Here is a 16,004-nt window from a genome sequence, read left to right as displayed (position 1 = left end):
TTACACCTATAAGTATACAACAAATAATGAAAATGACCTTGTTTGGTATTAAAACAAACGGTGTCATTTTATTAAAAACGTATGAAAAAAATATGTAAGTGGAACGACATCATTTCAAGATGGGTCTTCTTCTTCCCCAACCTTTTTCCCGATTCAATTTTAGCCTCTGCAACTCTCTCACTCTCTCTCTCTCTCTCTCTCCCCTTTCAATCCTCCCTCTTTCCTTTGCAACTCTTTCTCTATTCTCTCAAAAGCAGCTCGTCGCCAAGGGAACCGAACGAACCGCCGAAGTTGATACAATCGATTTTCCTCCTCCCCATCGACCGGTTATGGTAGGTTGTTCCCCTCACTTCTCCATCGTCGGTCGGCATCGATTTTGCCCAAAAACAAGGTCGAAGGGGTCAGTTTTCAGCCCTAGTTTTTGGTACTCCATGTAGTCATACTATCTCCTTAACATAAATCCGAGAGAGCTTTATCCATAGCTTTATCCCTTAGAATCCTTTCCTTCAGCTCAATGATATTAGGAATCACTTTTGTCTCCTTATAGTACAACATCTCATTTCTCCTTATGGTGAAATGTTGCGGTCCTTCAGACTTCAAAATCTTCTGTCGAAGATTTTCTAGCTCGTCATCCTTCTATTGACCTTCTAAGATTTCCTCTTTCGTCAAGGGTACAATCTCCTGAATCATTGCTACTATAGCATCCTGAAAAGGGTTTCCAATCAACAAGCTCCTAGTTTCCGCTAATAACAATGGCAATTCGGTTTGAGTCTTCTGGCTAAGAGCATTTGCTATAACATTAACTTTTATGGGGTGGTACTTAATCTCACATTGGTAATCACTAATGGTCTCAACCCATCTTCTCTACCTCATATTTAGATTCTTCTGACTAAACAAATACTCGAGGCTTTTGTGATCTATGTATACTTTCCCCATACAAGTAATGCCTTTAAATTCTCAAAGCAAAGACTACTGAAACCAATTCTAAGTCATGAGTAGGGTAATTCTGTTCATGGTCCTTGAGTTGTCGTGAAGCATAAGTAACGACTCTTCCTTCTTGCATCAACATACATCCTAATCCCATCTTAGAGGAGTCATTGTAAACTACATAAGGCATATGTGGTTCAGGTAAAGCCAATACAGGTGTTGTGGTTAATCTTTTATTCAGCTCCTGAAAACTTTTATCGCATTCTTCGCTCCAAACATACTTGGCATTCTTCCTTATAAGTGCCGTCAAAGGGTTAGAGAGTTTAGAGAACCCTTCTACGAACCTCCAGTAGTATCTTGCTTGTTCGAGGAAACTACGTATCTCATGGCCATTAGTTGGCCTTTGCCATTCTGTCACAGTGTCGATCTTAGCAGGGTCTACTGCCACTCCCTTACTAGAAATGACATGTCCCAAAAATTTCACCTCTTTAAGCTAGAACTCAAACTTACTAAGCTTGCCGTAAAGTTGATTTTGTTGCAGTGTCTCCAACACAATCCTTAGATGCTTCTTATGTTCTTCATCACTTCAAGAATATATCAGTATGTCATCTATGAACACCACTACAAAACTATCTAGGTACTTCCTGAAGATTCGATTAATCAAATCCATAAATTTTGCTGGAGCATTTGTCAATCTGAAAGGCATGACAAAAAACTCGAAATGTCCATAACGAGTTTGAAAGGCAGTCATAGGTACATCCTGCTCCCTGATCCTGAGTTGGTGATATCCTGATCGTAAATCAATCTTTGAGAATACCGAAGCATCTTTTAACTGATTCAACAAATCATCTATGCTTGGCAAGGGATACTTGTTCTTGACAGTCACCTTGTTCAACTTCCGATAATTCAAACACATCCTTAGAGTTTCGTCCTTCTTCTTAGCAAAAAAGACTGGTGCTCCCCAAGGCGATGAACTAGGGCAAATAAAACCCTTTTCTAGAAGTTCCTCGATTTGAACCTTGAGCTCCTTTAATTCTGCTAGGGCCATTTGATATGGTGCCTTATGCACGAGGGTCGTGGCCGGTTCAAGCTTAATCAAATTTTGTCTCTCGGTTCGAGTGTAATGTAGGTAAGTCATCGACAAAAACTCTTGGAAAGTCTTCTATCACTGGGATTCCTTGAACTCCCTTAGGTTCTTCCGTCGTGTTTGTCATCATTACTAGATAGGCAATAGCTCCGCTTGTTAAGCTCTTCTTGACTTGTTCTGCTGTTACAACTGATGGATGGTTTCTCCCATATAACAAATCATATCCTTTGCAGGTAAGTTGAAGACTACTTCTCTTCCTCGACAGTCTATCTTAGAGTAATGCTTAGACAACTAACTCATTCCTAAGATCAGATCGAATTTCATTAAATGAAAAATAATCAAGTCAGCGGTCAAAGATAGACCCACAACTTCCAATGGACAATTCGTAACTACCCGGGTGCATCCAACTATTTTTCAGTCTGGAATGGCCACTGGAACTCTCTCAAACAAAGGTTCTGCTTCTAGCTCACATCATTTCACATAACTAACATAGAGAAAGGATCTTAATGCTCCCAAATCAAACAAAGCACAAACGTGTTGGTTCAATTTAACCTTACATAATAGGATTACTAGGGTTACTCAAAGATTCTCAAACATATACTAGCTATCAGTTAAGGCAAAGTTGGAAATGTTACCAGTAATCACTCTCGCGTCTGCCATCTCGTCGGCTTCTAGGTCTACTTCTCCCGGTGTAATGTCATAGATCTTAGCCTTCACAGGGGTCTTTACTTTGCCATTCGGCATTACTACTCCTCCAGGTGTGTTCTGAGGATAATTATGAATCATGTGGTAGGTCTAACCACATCTGAAGCATGCTTCCGTAACCAGTCGACACTCTCTATTGTGCATTTTTCCACATCGTCAATAGGATGGTGGAGTCACAGGTGTTGGGCTCCCGACTATGATGTCTTTTCTTTTGTTTAGAGTAGCGGGGACCTTCCTTTTTTCCATACTTCCTCTAGAAGAATAAGGCAGTCCTCTTTTTCGATCCGCTTGGGCCTGAGCGATCAGTCTTCGTTGTTCCGCTTCTGTTATTGAAGCCAAATTGACCAGTTCTTGGAAATTCTCTATCCGCAAGCAGGCTACTTGGTTTCGAATACGGGGTTGCAAACCATCCTGACACTTCTTCGCTTGCATCTTCTCCGTACCAATAAGATGAGGTGCAAATCTTCCTAATTCCATAAAACGAGCAGCATATTGATCAACTGTCATGCTACCTTGGGTCAAGTTCACAAAATCTAGGGCTTTCTGCTGCTTGGATGTCTCCAGAAAGAAACAATTATCAAACTCAATCTTAAATTGATCCCATGTGAGTGTAGCTAGACCTCCTAAGTCTCGGGTCAACAATTCTCGTTTAGTGTCCCATCATATACTGGCTTCTCCTTGGAGCATGTGTCCGGCATATTGGACCTTTTGTTCCTCCGTGCATCCACTGATGTAGAAGGTTCTCTCCAAGTCCACCAGCCACTTATTGGCCCTCAAAAGTCCTTCTGTTCCCATAAAATTAGGGTATTTGTAAACTAAAACTTTCTCATACTGACATCTTTGATTTCCTCCTCTAGGTGGTTCTTGCCTAATGTTTTGCCCTTGCGTTATCTGATTGAGCACTACCTCAGTCATCTGGTGAATAGCTTTCGCTATTGCATGTCCTCATTCTAATGGAGGATTTCCAGCCTCTTGGTCTCTACATCTCGGAGAAGTATCCTCACGTCGGTTTCGTATCATGGTTCTTTCTCTCTCCTAAAACGTACAAAAACCAGCGTAGGTCAGTCTCCTTCTTAGAGAAAGACTATGTTTCTTCAACTTGCATTGCGACTCTACACGCGTATCTTCCTTCTATTTTCACTTCCTCCATGATTCAAACCTATAGCTATAAGATCAAAGCCTATAACTACAGATCTCAAACCTAGTTGGTGGTACCATGTATTCCTAGAACAATGTATGGGTTTACCTAGGGACATAATTGCTCTGATACCATGCTCTGTGGCGCCCCCAGCCCCTACTTGGGATTAGACAGTGACTGAATGACACATACCTCTCATAGATGACATGTAAGATGCAATGCTCCTATGTATACTAGTAGTATGCAATAAATAATGCGGCAGAAAATGTAAAGTTCATAAGAAACTAGACAATGCCTAAAGTAATTGTTTTAGCACATGGTACTGTAAGGCTAAGGATAACCCAAACATTGCTTTTAACATAACATTCATATAAAAAAACCCAATAAAAGATATGTTCATTGTCTCCGAAAACATGAATAACCAACAAAACCTTTTTTCCCAAAACAAACGATCACAAAAAGACTTAATTCACTAGTAAATCCAAAACATATTTCTTGGCACAGGAAAACAATCCCTATTGGTTGCTAGTGATCCATTGCATGAAGGGCAAGTGGTGTGTGACTTGTCCCTTCATATTCTTCATCATTGGATTGCTTTGGAAAGGCTAAAAGGCACATGGATGTGATGTGTAACCCCCTCCCCCATTTAGCCTCTTGGTCTTCCAACCCCTTCTTCTCTTGTTTAGGTGTGTATAGGGAAAAAGAGTAAAATAACCACAAGGTCTCTCCATTTTCCTAAAAAGTGATGCTTGCATGTGTGACATGGCATAGGCGTGTGTGTGTGCCTCATTGCCGTCCACTTCCTCTCATTTCCCTATGAAGTTTTTTCATCTTCTAGTGCTCCTTCCCTAGGTGGCTATTTCAAATACCCAAGGCTCTCTTTTGTAACCCTAAAGTGACAAGTGGCGCATGAGTGTGTCTTTGAGTGTAGTGGCTGAAAGCTAGGGTTAGGATAGTCATTTTACACACAAGTCCCTTCCTCTTCTTTCTAGAAACACTCCTCTACTAGTGCAGGGTTGACAAGTGGTGAAATGTCAGAAAAATCACTTGGGTGGGCATGTGGGTGAGGGAAATTCGAAAATCTCTTTTGTCCCTTAGGCTTCCCTATGCAAATCTCTTGAAATGATCCATTTTTGTCTTCCCTAGGTGCCTCTTCTCATGAAAATCTTCTGGAACTACAAACAATTGTCAAATGGCACGGGGTGTGCGTGTCGGTGAGTTGGCCGAGTGGCCTTTGGCCTTCTCTACGTCATCCCATAATTTCTTCACCTAGAAGCCTTCTTGTGTGAAAGACAAGTGGCAAACCAAAGGGCTTGTCACTAGGGTTGGTGTGCATGCCTCCCTTGGCTTCCCAAACACTCTTATCTCCCCCCTTTAGCCCACTTACATGTCCAGATTCATGGGCCTTATATGTGTGACAAATGGCACAAGCCTGATGGCTTAGGCGTGTCCCTATGTTCTTCTAGGTATGGTTCTTCTAGGGGTTTGAGTGCAGTGGCGGACCTACACAGGGGCAGGAGGGGCCATGGCCCCCCCAAAGTTTGAAAAAAAAAATTGTATTAGTCTTTTTATGATTTAATAGGATTATATTATCTCATATTGTGTTGGTTTTCTCTCTAAAACGTTATCTTAACCTCCTCTATAAAATTATTTTGATCTTATAAATTATTTTGACTTAAAAATAGAATAAAAAATATTTTATTATAATTTTAGCTTTACTCAGCCCCCCTATAACAAATTTCTGGTTCCGCTACTGTTTGAGTGGCTCTTTCTCTTGGGCTTTGGATGCTAAACTACAAGTTCAAGTTCTTTATCCAACTAGACCTAATCTCATGGCCCTAAAATAATTTAATATCAAGGCAACGAAGAATAAACACGGATGAAATCTAACTAGATTCTGGTTATCACATATGACCTACAACTTTCTTGTTTAATTTCTTCCATTCATCATTAGTTTTCTTTTCTGGTTTAATACCAACCAAGTCCATATGCTCAAATAACTCTTAACAATACAGAACATCCTTCATCCTTATCTTCCGAATTAAGTAATTGGAAGAAGTGAGTTTAATCATACTACTAGATGAGTCCTCCATTTAATTTAGATAGATAATTAACAGAATAATCAACCAAAACTCTTATACCACTTTGATAAGGTGAACACAAAAATGCAGTGAAATATTTTTCTACCCTTTTTTGTGCAAGTTAAAGTGATAATGTAGTAAACATAAACTCAAAAGCAAGACACCAAATTTTTTTTACGTGGAAAATCCTCCAATGTGAAAGGTAAAACTATGATACTTAGTCCAGTTAAAACTTTCACTATCAACAATAATAGAGTTACAGATTGTCTTCTCTAAAATAATATCTAGAAGCTACCAATACATCAAGAATATCTATATTCTCGGTTCAACACAAAATCATTACCATACAGATGGAAAACTTCAAAAGTGACAAGAAAGATTTTACCACATGAGTATTTGCATAAAACAGACGAAGATGAATCTTAGTGATCAGCACCAGTCAAAATGAAGTTGTCACCAATAGGAACAATATTGAAATTTCTTTAGAATCGGACCACATATGGTCTCTCAAATCTCTGATGGAAGTGTGAGGGGAAATCCTCAAACACGACACACGTCCTCTCTTCTTTTCTCTCTTTTTATTCTTCTTACTATTTTTTCGCAGCTCACTAGCACACACCGCTTATCACTTTATATATATATATATATAAGACAAAACAAAAAAAAATTATAAAGGTGCCATCAGAGTGGCTTAGGCAGTTTGCCTCACATGGAGGGACCCACCACATCACTTATAGGGGGGCTCACAAGGCAATCAGTTGTTCCCCCTCATCTATTGGATCTTCCTCTTTGTTTATTAAGCCACTCATTGAGGTAACTTGGTGAGGTGAATGGATTGGATGGGAGGGGGAAATCCTCCATCATCCCCTTGCAAAGTGGCTAATGGCCACCCTAAACGGGAGGAGCGTATCTCTTCTCCACAAGGTAACTTGAGCCATCGAGTTAAGGAGATGTTGTGATAGAGAGGACACACTCTTTTCATTGTAGGGAGGGGTATCCTTTACTGATGGGGTGTGCCCTGCCCTTGGACCACCTTGCAGGGCGAAGAATGATTTCTATTCATTAATAATATGGTCGCGAGCCTTTTGCCCTCATAGAGAGAGGGATCACAATCACCTTAGAATTTCTTCAAAGGGTGATTAAGAGCCACACCAAGAAGGGTGGGGAAAACTCTTTTTCACTCGACGAGTGATATTGAGTCATCCCAAGAAGTGAACCTTGGCATTGTGGGGTGGCCCATGATCATCGTATACCACTCTAGGCGTAGAAGATCTCATTCTCTAATACCACTTTTAACGTATTGTACCTTCAAACCACATCAAATAGTGTCCTCAATCATATTCTAGTTTTCTTTTTTTAATATAATTTAAGAGTATAAAATGCTAAAAAATGAGATTTTGGTACCACATTATAAAAGGGTGAAAATTCGGGTGGAGAGTCTAGATCTAGAGGCATATATCCAGTTTAAGGGTCTCAAGCTGCAGAAAGAATGATATATGAAATGGATTATATATAATTTATTATTCGTTTAATAATATTCAAAATATTTATTCAAAAATGTTGTAGACCACTTGATCACGTGTTTCTCTCTCTCATTTGATAAAAACTTTAAGGGTTTTTTTTATTTAATAACAACGGATCTCATTCTATTCATTAAAGGAGAATATACAAAATTGACTTAAACAACAAGCCAATTACAAATGTTAGTAGTTTTCCAGTACACTTTCGTGACTGATATAGTCTAGTCCGGCAAATCTCTAAAGATCAAAATCTAAGAGATAGCAGAACTATATCCACGACAGAATTTACAATAACCAAATAAATTATCTTACATCAAATAAACCATCTAACATCTTGGGTTGAGAATATTTCTCGTCACCCTTTTTTATTCACAATTTTATGATAGCATCTTCGGTCAAAGATCCGATAGAAAAAGTGCTTTTAAGAGCCAAAAATGATTAAATTATTTAATATAAAAATAATAATTTAAGAATATAATGCCTTATATCTAGTTTTGATAATTCAATATATATATAAAATATAATAATATAAATATAAAATGGATAATGATAAAAGTATTTACTCTTTTTAGAATGATAAATAAACAATATTATTCAACAAGTTAATTACTCGAGACCAGTTCAGTCAAATTCGAGTTCGGCTAAATTCATATAAGTTTGCATAAACTTAAATAAATTCGTATTTATTATTTTTATAATATTATCTCAATATTTATAATGAGAATTTGTTCATATTTAAAGAAATTAGAGAAAATCAAGTTCATAATCCTAACATGTTATTTGAATGCTTATAAATATAATCAATGATATATATATAAATTAAATATATATGTATATATGTATATGTATAAACTTTACATAAATATTAACATGAAGAAGTCAAAATTTGTTTAATAAAATTTATTGATAAAGTTATAAATAAAATATAAATAATCTATTTTATATAAATGAAGCAACTTGTTCATAAGTTCGAACTCGTTTAAATATTAAATGCACCGTTTGAGAACATAAAATATAACTCGATGAAAAATATAAGTTCGGCTTGTGTTCGAATAAAAAGTAACGAAATTTAAGGCTTGACTATTACTCACTCGAATTTGATTTGTTTACAATTCAATCTTCTTCAAAGATAATATCACTGCTGAATACATTTTCCTAGAACAAAAAAACTAAAAATAAGTTTCAAAATTTACCACTACAAGAGATTTGACTTTTAAGGATGAAATTTGTTAGGGACGAATTACATTCTCCAAAAATGCCTGAGCTGCTAAATTTGTTCGAATGGATAAATATCCATTCGAACAAGATATTTTGTGACGAACAAAATTGTCTAAAAAAAAAACTGTTTGAACGGAACAAAATAAATTTAAACATAGAATTAAAGTATGTTCGAACAGTACATAATCTATTAGAATAATAATATTGGCGAGAAATTAATTTATTTTTTCCGAGAAAAGTTAATTACCATTCGAACGGAAATTTTTTCCATTAATTTGTTTATCATCATTAATTTGTGCATATATATTTTTTATTAATTTGTTATCATTTTCAAAATATAAAAATGTGTATATATTATATATTATGATTTGCGGTGAGTTGAAATATTTATAAATTCATAAATTAATTTTATGTAATTAATTTCAAAACTTTATAGTGATTTCTTTTATGTTAAATTTATATAAATATAACTGTAAAGATAATATCATTTTTTATAACGTCAATACATTAATTACATCCAAAATATATAATGTTCCATACAACATAAAAAAGTAAAATAATAACTAAAATGATCTATTAGCTAAGTAGATCAACATCCTCTTGTAACATTTTAATGCGTCCATCTAGATCCATAAGCTTCTCCATGATGGGCTCAACGAACTCCATAAACAGAGCTCGTACCTGATCCAAAGTAGCTCTAGAAGGCTGTCTCTCAACAGCGGCAGTACTAGTACTAGAAGCTGGATCTGTTGGAGTGACACTAGGCTATTCTGGTGCAGTCTTCCGCAAGTACCTCTTGCTCTTGCTGAATGTGATCTTGTTAAGGGCCCTTTCTTTGGTGACCTCTGCTCAGTAGCAGACATTGTAACCCTCCGATCGGAGTAGGAGGTTAGATATTAACAGTGCAAATATAATTGGTGGGATGTCTCAAATCCTAGGTTGGGAGTGCGTAACGATGATTATTTTGTGAGTGTCAATACATTTCGCACATAGTATGAGAACAATCCATTCGTTCTCGCTTGCTAAGTGAATCAAATTTTTTTATTTAGATGATCCGGAGTACGAAAACCCATAGCAGATAGTGGAGAAATTTGCACCATGAAATATATATAATTATATTTCAGAGGTAGACGAACCACATGAAGAAGTTGATAATCTAACAAATGAAGAAACATATCAAGAAAACGAAGTAGGCATCAATCTATTTGTTGATCTAAGCCAATATAATATAGTTCCATTGCTTAGAGAAGATGTTCAACCTGAATTAATTGAGAGTGAAATATCAAAAGAAGATGAATCAACTGAAGTGTCTAGTGAGGATGAAGGCAACTAGTCCAGCAAAACGGATAATGAATGAATTTCAAATATGAATTTTTGTAAGTATTATTTTTATAAATATCCGTAATGTTTGTTTGAATAATAATTTGTTATAATTTCAAATGAATGTCTCTCAAACGTAAAGCAACACGTGTATCATCCCCATCCATTACTGACTCCCCGTGTGGTTCACCTGCCATAAATAGTGAGCCAACATCATCAGACCCATAACAAGGTATTTTATCAAATTAAATATAACATTTTATGCTCGATTTAAGTAATATATCTATAAAATAAAATAATTTAATTAAAATACATGATTTAATTACTGTATATATAGTTGTTGTAAGCTAGCGCCGAGGTAGAGGCACTACGAAAGGTGTCTGCATAGAAAAAGTAAATAAAGTGGGTAAAATTAAAGTTGATATTCCTAATGATCACATTGGTGGCTCCGGAGATTCGGCAGTGTGGCTTGCTTCTTATGTTGGTACGTTTACTCGCACATATGTACTAATTGCTACATCCTCTTGATCTAAAGTTTCCCAAGATGTGAAAGATCACATCAAAAAGCATTGTTCAGTAATAAGTTACATCTCAAACAACTAAGTATATAACATGTTATTTTCAAGTTACTTTGTATTTATACTAATTGTTTATAATTTTTGAAAGGATGAGTTTGAGTTTAATTTTGCCCAACGAGAGGATCGATTAACAGTTGAGGAACTGATGTTGAATGCATTTTGGAGGTACAAAGGTCGATGCCATGCACATTATAAGAAGTTTAGTACTATAATAGAGGCGCGCTAAAATCTATTTCAAGCAATGCCACCAAACGAATGAGAGAAGGTTTGTGATATGTTTGAAGATCCTGCTTGCCAAGTAATTTCGCTGCTATCTTTTTTTAATAGTATATGATAGATGTATTAAACATATAGACATAATATTATTTTTAGTAACGGAGTACTGTGAACAAAGCAAATAAATCAAATTTAATAATACACAATCATGCGGGTTCCCAATCTTTTTGTCGTTTGTCTAACAAAATGGTAAGTTATTTTAGTCCCCGTTAAATATTAACATATAATACATTTTTTATTTATTTAAGTTCTAATATAGATTTTCCTTTCACAGAAAAAAAAGAAAGTCCTACTGACTATGATCTAACCCAATTGTATGCTAAAGCACATAAAAATTATAATGGTGTTTGGGTCAGTTCCGAAGCAGAAGCAAATTATGTAAGTTTAAGTTTATTTAATTCCATTGTGACATAATACTTTTGTTACTTATACTAACTTTAATATTTTTATTTTTTTAGGACAAGATGATATCTCTTAAGAAAACTGCTGCAAATCTATCTGATGCATAATCTGTCAACGATGCTCATATCCTTTCTCAAGTTCTTGAATCACATTTTGGATATTTGAAGGGTTTAGGATGTTGCGTAAAGCCATCCACAAAATAATTATCCCCTTCTCGAGCCAAATCAAATGATGACAAGACTGAGGAGTTGTAGGAAGCAACACTTGAGATAGAACGATTGAGGTCTAAGGAAAAAGAGTTGCTGACCCGATTAGATCAAGTAGCGGATTTTGAGGCAAGATTGGAAGAGAACATGCAGAGGAGACTGGGGATGGAGGTACAAAAAGTTGTGTTTGAACAGTTGTAGTCAATTATGTCCCAAAACTCTATACCACCACCACAATTTTAAAATTTATTTTTTCTTTCGTTGTCTTTTCTATTATTATGTTCTAAAACATTTGAACAATTGATGTTTGAATTACAATTTGTGTAATACTAGTATGATATTTTTAATTAATTAAATTATGTTCTGTATGATTAATACCGTTCGAATGGTAAATAACCAGTTCGAACGATAAATTACCATTTAAAAATCCATTCGAATAAAAACAGACCAATTCGAATAAAAAATAACCAATTCAAATGACAAACAAGAAATACAGTTCATACGGACGTTCGAAAAATAAAATATTTTTTTGAACAACATTAATTTTCAAAATACTGTTCGAACTAACATAATTTATATTCGAACAAAAGTCATTCGAACAAAGTTTATTGGTTCGAACATGATCAAATATGATTATTTGTTAATTTTAATTTGTTCGAATGGATAGGTCGGTTCAAACTGACAAATATTCCATTCGAACAATGTTTTGAGACGAAATTGTTTCATCGAAAATAAAAAAACTCTTGTTCGAACAGTTTCGACTGGTTTCACCAAATTTCGTCCCTAAAAGTGATTTTTTGAGATGAAAAAACCTTTTAAGATGATCTGTTAGAGACAAAATAGAGATGAAAATTTTTCATCTCCAAAACTATTTTGGGACGAAATTGGGATTTTTTGAGACAATTATTTGTAAGGGCTCGTTTGGACATTTGAAGAATCTCATAATTCTGTAAATAGTAATGACATGGTTTGAGTTAAGATTTTTTATTGAATTTTGGAAAATGAGAGAAAAAAAAAGTTAAATAAAAATATTATAAAGTTAAAAATTGTTTGAATATAATTTTTATTTTGAAGTTGATCATAAAGCTGTATTGATTTTGGTATTTTGTTTTTAAGTTAGTAAAAGTTGTAATAGGCCCCGTTCGGATTGCAAAATGGTCTCATCTCATCTCAATATCCAAAGTCCTAGCACCAAGAACATAAAAAGTTTTTAATTTCAACTTTTCAAGTTTTTTATTTAATCATTAACTAATATTTAAAAAAATTTCAAACTTTCAAACAAAACACAAAAATTAATTAATTTTTTCCAAATCTCAAAACAGAAATAATATTAAAAAATGATATTGTAAAATTTTTTTAATTTTATAATATTTTTGTTCACATTTTTTTTATATCTTTTCCCAAAACCCCATAAAACATATTAAATCAAACCATTTTACTATTATTTATAGATTATTTCATTACTAATAACAAATTTCTCATCTCAACTCATCTCAATATCTATACGAGACCTTAATTTTTGTAGTTAGATAATGATCAAGTAATGATTAGATAAAAAATTAAAAATATTTTGTAGTGAAATGATGTTTAAAATAAAATTAGACAAATCTTAAAATTTTTATAACTTTTATAAAATGATTCCTAAATAAAAAATGATAAACATCCGTAACTCTTTACAACACTTTACACCATAATGTTTTAAAAAGATAGATATTTTTGTAAAATATCTTATAAAACTAATATTATTTTATAAATACATTACTTTCCACAATATTTTACACAATAATATTTTAAAAAGAGAAGAATTTTCATAAAATATCTTATAAAATTATTATTATTTTATAATGTGTTGTAAAATATGTTATACGGATATTATTCCTTTCCTAAATAAGAACTGTACTGTTGCCCGTTGGTGATCCCCAGACCATGAATTTGGCGCCAAAGTCTAAGTACAAGCCCCGAGAGTCCGGATTCACTCCTGCCCGCGGTCAGCTATTTTCGCGGGCTCTATTTCCTCGGGTTCTCTCTCTCTCTTATCTGATTGGCATAAACAGAACATTGAACCTTTTCTCCTTCCCATAATTTAAAAACCCATTTTTAGTGCTGTCTTTTTCTCTCTTGTCCGCTTCTCTCCAACTCCCTTTCACCTTCTTTTCCGTAACTCTTTCCCTCATAAAAGCAAAGCCTCCCACGCTCCTTTTCATCTACCCTCACCACTTTCTTTCTACTTTCATTTCAGCGATCGATCTCCTACCCCATAACGCATAAAACTTACTTAATTGTTACGTACCCCAGAGCAGACAGAGGATTTGCCCTTGTTCTGAATCGATCATAAAGCATGGGGTTCTCCGAGAAGGCACTGCAGGCTGATGGAGGCTTGGAAAACGACGGAAAAAAATGGGTTATTGCTGGAATCCCGTTACGAGCTCCTTTGAAGCAGATATATACAAGTTTCCCAGAGGATTGGCCAGCCAGTGACGGCCAAGAAGACTGTTCCACGACGCCCACTGGAGAGGAAAATAGGATCCCAACCAGGCTGACGTGTCCGCCGGCTCCGAGGAAGAGAAAGCCTTCTTTGAAGTGTAACTATGCCGGTTTCAGGGAGTTCTTTACGCCTCCGGACTTGGAGACTGTGTTCATACAGAGAGCTAGCTGATTATTGCTTAGTAATTGGGAGAGTTTTGATTAGTTTGTTTAGTCAGCAAACTTTTCTTCTATAGCTTTGTCCCCTTTGGTTTCTTTCTTTAATTTCTCGTTAATTTTCTCTGACTTTGTTAGGCTTCTTGTAGTGGGGGCGGTAGGAGTTTAATTATGTACAGGCTCTTACAAAAATATAATAAAATGGCAATTTAGCTTTATTGGCTTATCAAATTTCCTTGAGAATTCTTCTGTCTCGGTAGTTATCTTAAATCTTGATCTGTTTGAAGTAGAAAAACATGTTACCCTCCATGCATGCCTTCTGTGTATGCCTTGCTGAGATATATATGCCGCAACCAGCAATCAATGGCCAGATATATTGCAGCTAGCTCTATGCATTGCATGCTAACCAAAAAAAAAAAAAAACAAAAACAAAAACAAAAAGGAAGTACAACTTTGAAGTTGAATACACAAGTACTGAATGTGATCATGATGAACATGAGGATTGATCCATATAATTTTTTCGTTAATATATAATTTCTCTCTTTTTGAAACTGTTCATGTTCATGCGTACGGAAGCTGATGGTGCAAGTCAAAATCCGAGCTGCATGAGCATCAAAAAGTAGTACTTGTCAAACTCAAGCAAATGTAAATCGTTTTCAAGGAGGGGTAAGAAGATGCTGCACGGCTGCATCTTTATCACGATGCTGTAACATCATCAATCCCCCCTTTAGACTTGAGTGAGTCTGGTCTTTTGAGTAGTGTCCCACAAGTCCATGACTCCCCACCCACCTCGGACGACTCTTATGATAGTGGGGAGTTTCTCTGTAATTCTCATGTGATTGAAAGGGAAGATTAGAATCCTATGCCACTTGAATGGTCCTTATTTTTCTACACTTAATTTCAAATTAAAACATTATATAAAAATAATCTCATAAATTAATATAATTTCATATTTATCAAATTATAAAATTATTTTTATTCTAAATTAAGATATAATAATCACATAAATTCACATCAATTTATAAAATTATTTTATATAATCTTTTTATAACTATAATACTCGTCAATAATTGATAATTCAAAATCATCTTTTACTTTAAACTCTAGATGGAATGTCCACCGGGAAATAGCCAGGAAAACCCATTTGAGGTGGATAATCGAAAATATTCTTCGAAAAAGTAAAGTGCAAGTTAAAGGGGGGTGATAACTGGGGAAAGTTCACCTAATCTGGGGCTTTAATTTATCGTCAGATTAAACAAATACTCATCGGGATCAGAGCCATATCATGAGGCAATAGTGGTGCAGCGCGTCTTGTTTGACACACACATGAACATATAATATATATATATATATATATATATAGTGCGTAATCATTTTGGAATTAGGCGACTGATGGTGAGTAGCAGAAGAAGTGTCCGGTTTGAGTCCCATTATGGGAGAGATCGACCACATGGAAGGGATTAAACTTGTTTTGTAATTACCAAACAGTACGTACTGATCATCTCATGCACAGTTTTATCTTTTATGTTGTCCTTTGATTCAGTAGTCTCATTCACGGAGACAAGGGAACAAATTAAAGGATTTCCAATATCTATATATATATATATATATATTTGTGCAGCTCAGGAACATGCCACGTTAAATGTTACAAATTTATGCCGTATATACGTACGTGGCATTTATCCATTTGATTATCATTAGGTTAAAACTTGACATTAATAATTAGCAGCTCCAATATATACTTTCAAGATTCCTTCTATATATATATATATATTGGCATGCACATGCATTTCAAATTGAGAGCTGTATGTATCACGTGGCTCCAACAACATTCTGCAGTCCATATCTGAATTGATAACTATAAAGCTATCACGGACTTGTGATCTCCGTATACACTATATTGATA

The 16,004-nt window shown here is 35.1% G+C and overlaps 2 protein-coding genes across 2 annotated transcripts; one reads left to right on the top strand and one right to left on the bottom strand.

The window, feature by feature from the left end:
* Positions 1-2,614: 2,614 nt before the first annotated feature.
* LOC108985583 lies at positions 2,615-3,634 on the bottom strand. Its single transcript, XM_018957929.1, has 3 exons — positions 3,425-3,634; positions 2,951-3,277; positions 2,615-2,779 (listed from the first exon to the last, which is right to left on the bottom strand). Exons 1-3 carry the CDS (start codon positions 3,632-3,634, stop codon positions 2,615-2,617), a joined length of 702 nt encoding a protein of 233 aa, XP_018813474.1.
* A 9,927-nt stretch (positions 3,635-13,561) lies between these two features.
* On the top strand, positions 13,562-14,329 carry LOC108985584 (cyclin-dependent protein kinase inhibitor SMR6-like). The gene has a single exon (XM_018957930.2). The coding sequence runs from the start codon at positions 13,797-13,799 to the stop codon at positions 14,112-14,114; it is 318 nt and encodes a 105-aa protein (XP_018813475.2). The 5' UTR covers positions 13,562-13,796; the 3' UTR covers positions 14,115-14,329.
* The last annotated feature ends 1,675 nt before the right edge of the window (positions 14,330-16,004 follow it).

This window comes from Juglans regia, chromosome 16 (assembly GCF_001411555.2).
Source record: "Juglans regia cultivar Chandler chromosome 16, Walnut 2.0, whole genome shotgun sequence".
Classification (NCBI taxonomy): domain Eukaryota; kingdom Viridiplantae; phylum Streptophyta; class Magnoliopsida; order Fagales; family Juglandaceae; genus Juglans; species Juglans regia.
Note: the sequence above shows the minus strand (reverse complement) of the source record. Positions and strands in the feature narration are given on the sequence as shown.

Excerpts from the sequence above, each read along its gene's own strand:
- LOC108985583 (XM_018957929.1), bottom strand. The coding sequence starts at position 3,634 with ATGACTGAGGTAGTGCTCAATCAGATAACGCAAGGGCAAAACATTAGG. Across the intron at positions 3,278-3,424 it reads GATGCACGGAGGAACAAAAG|ACATCCAAGCAGCAGAAAGC; the intron begins GTCCAATATGCC and ends TTCTTTCTGGAG. Across the intron at positions 2,780-2,950 it reads GAAGTATGGAAAAAAGGAAG|AACACACCTGGAGGAGTAGT; the intron begins GTCCCCGCTACT and ends AATTATCCTCAG.
- LOC108985584 (XM_018957930.2), top strand. The coding sequence starts at position 13,797 with ATGGGGTTCTCCGAGAAGGCACTGCAGGCTGATGGAGGCTTGGAAAAC.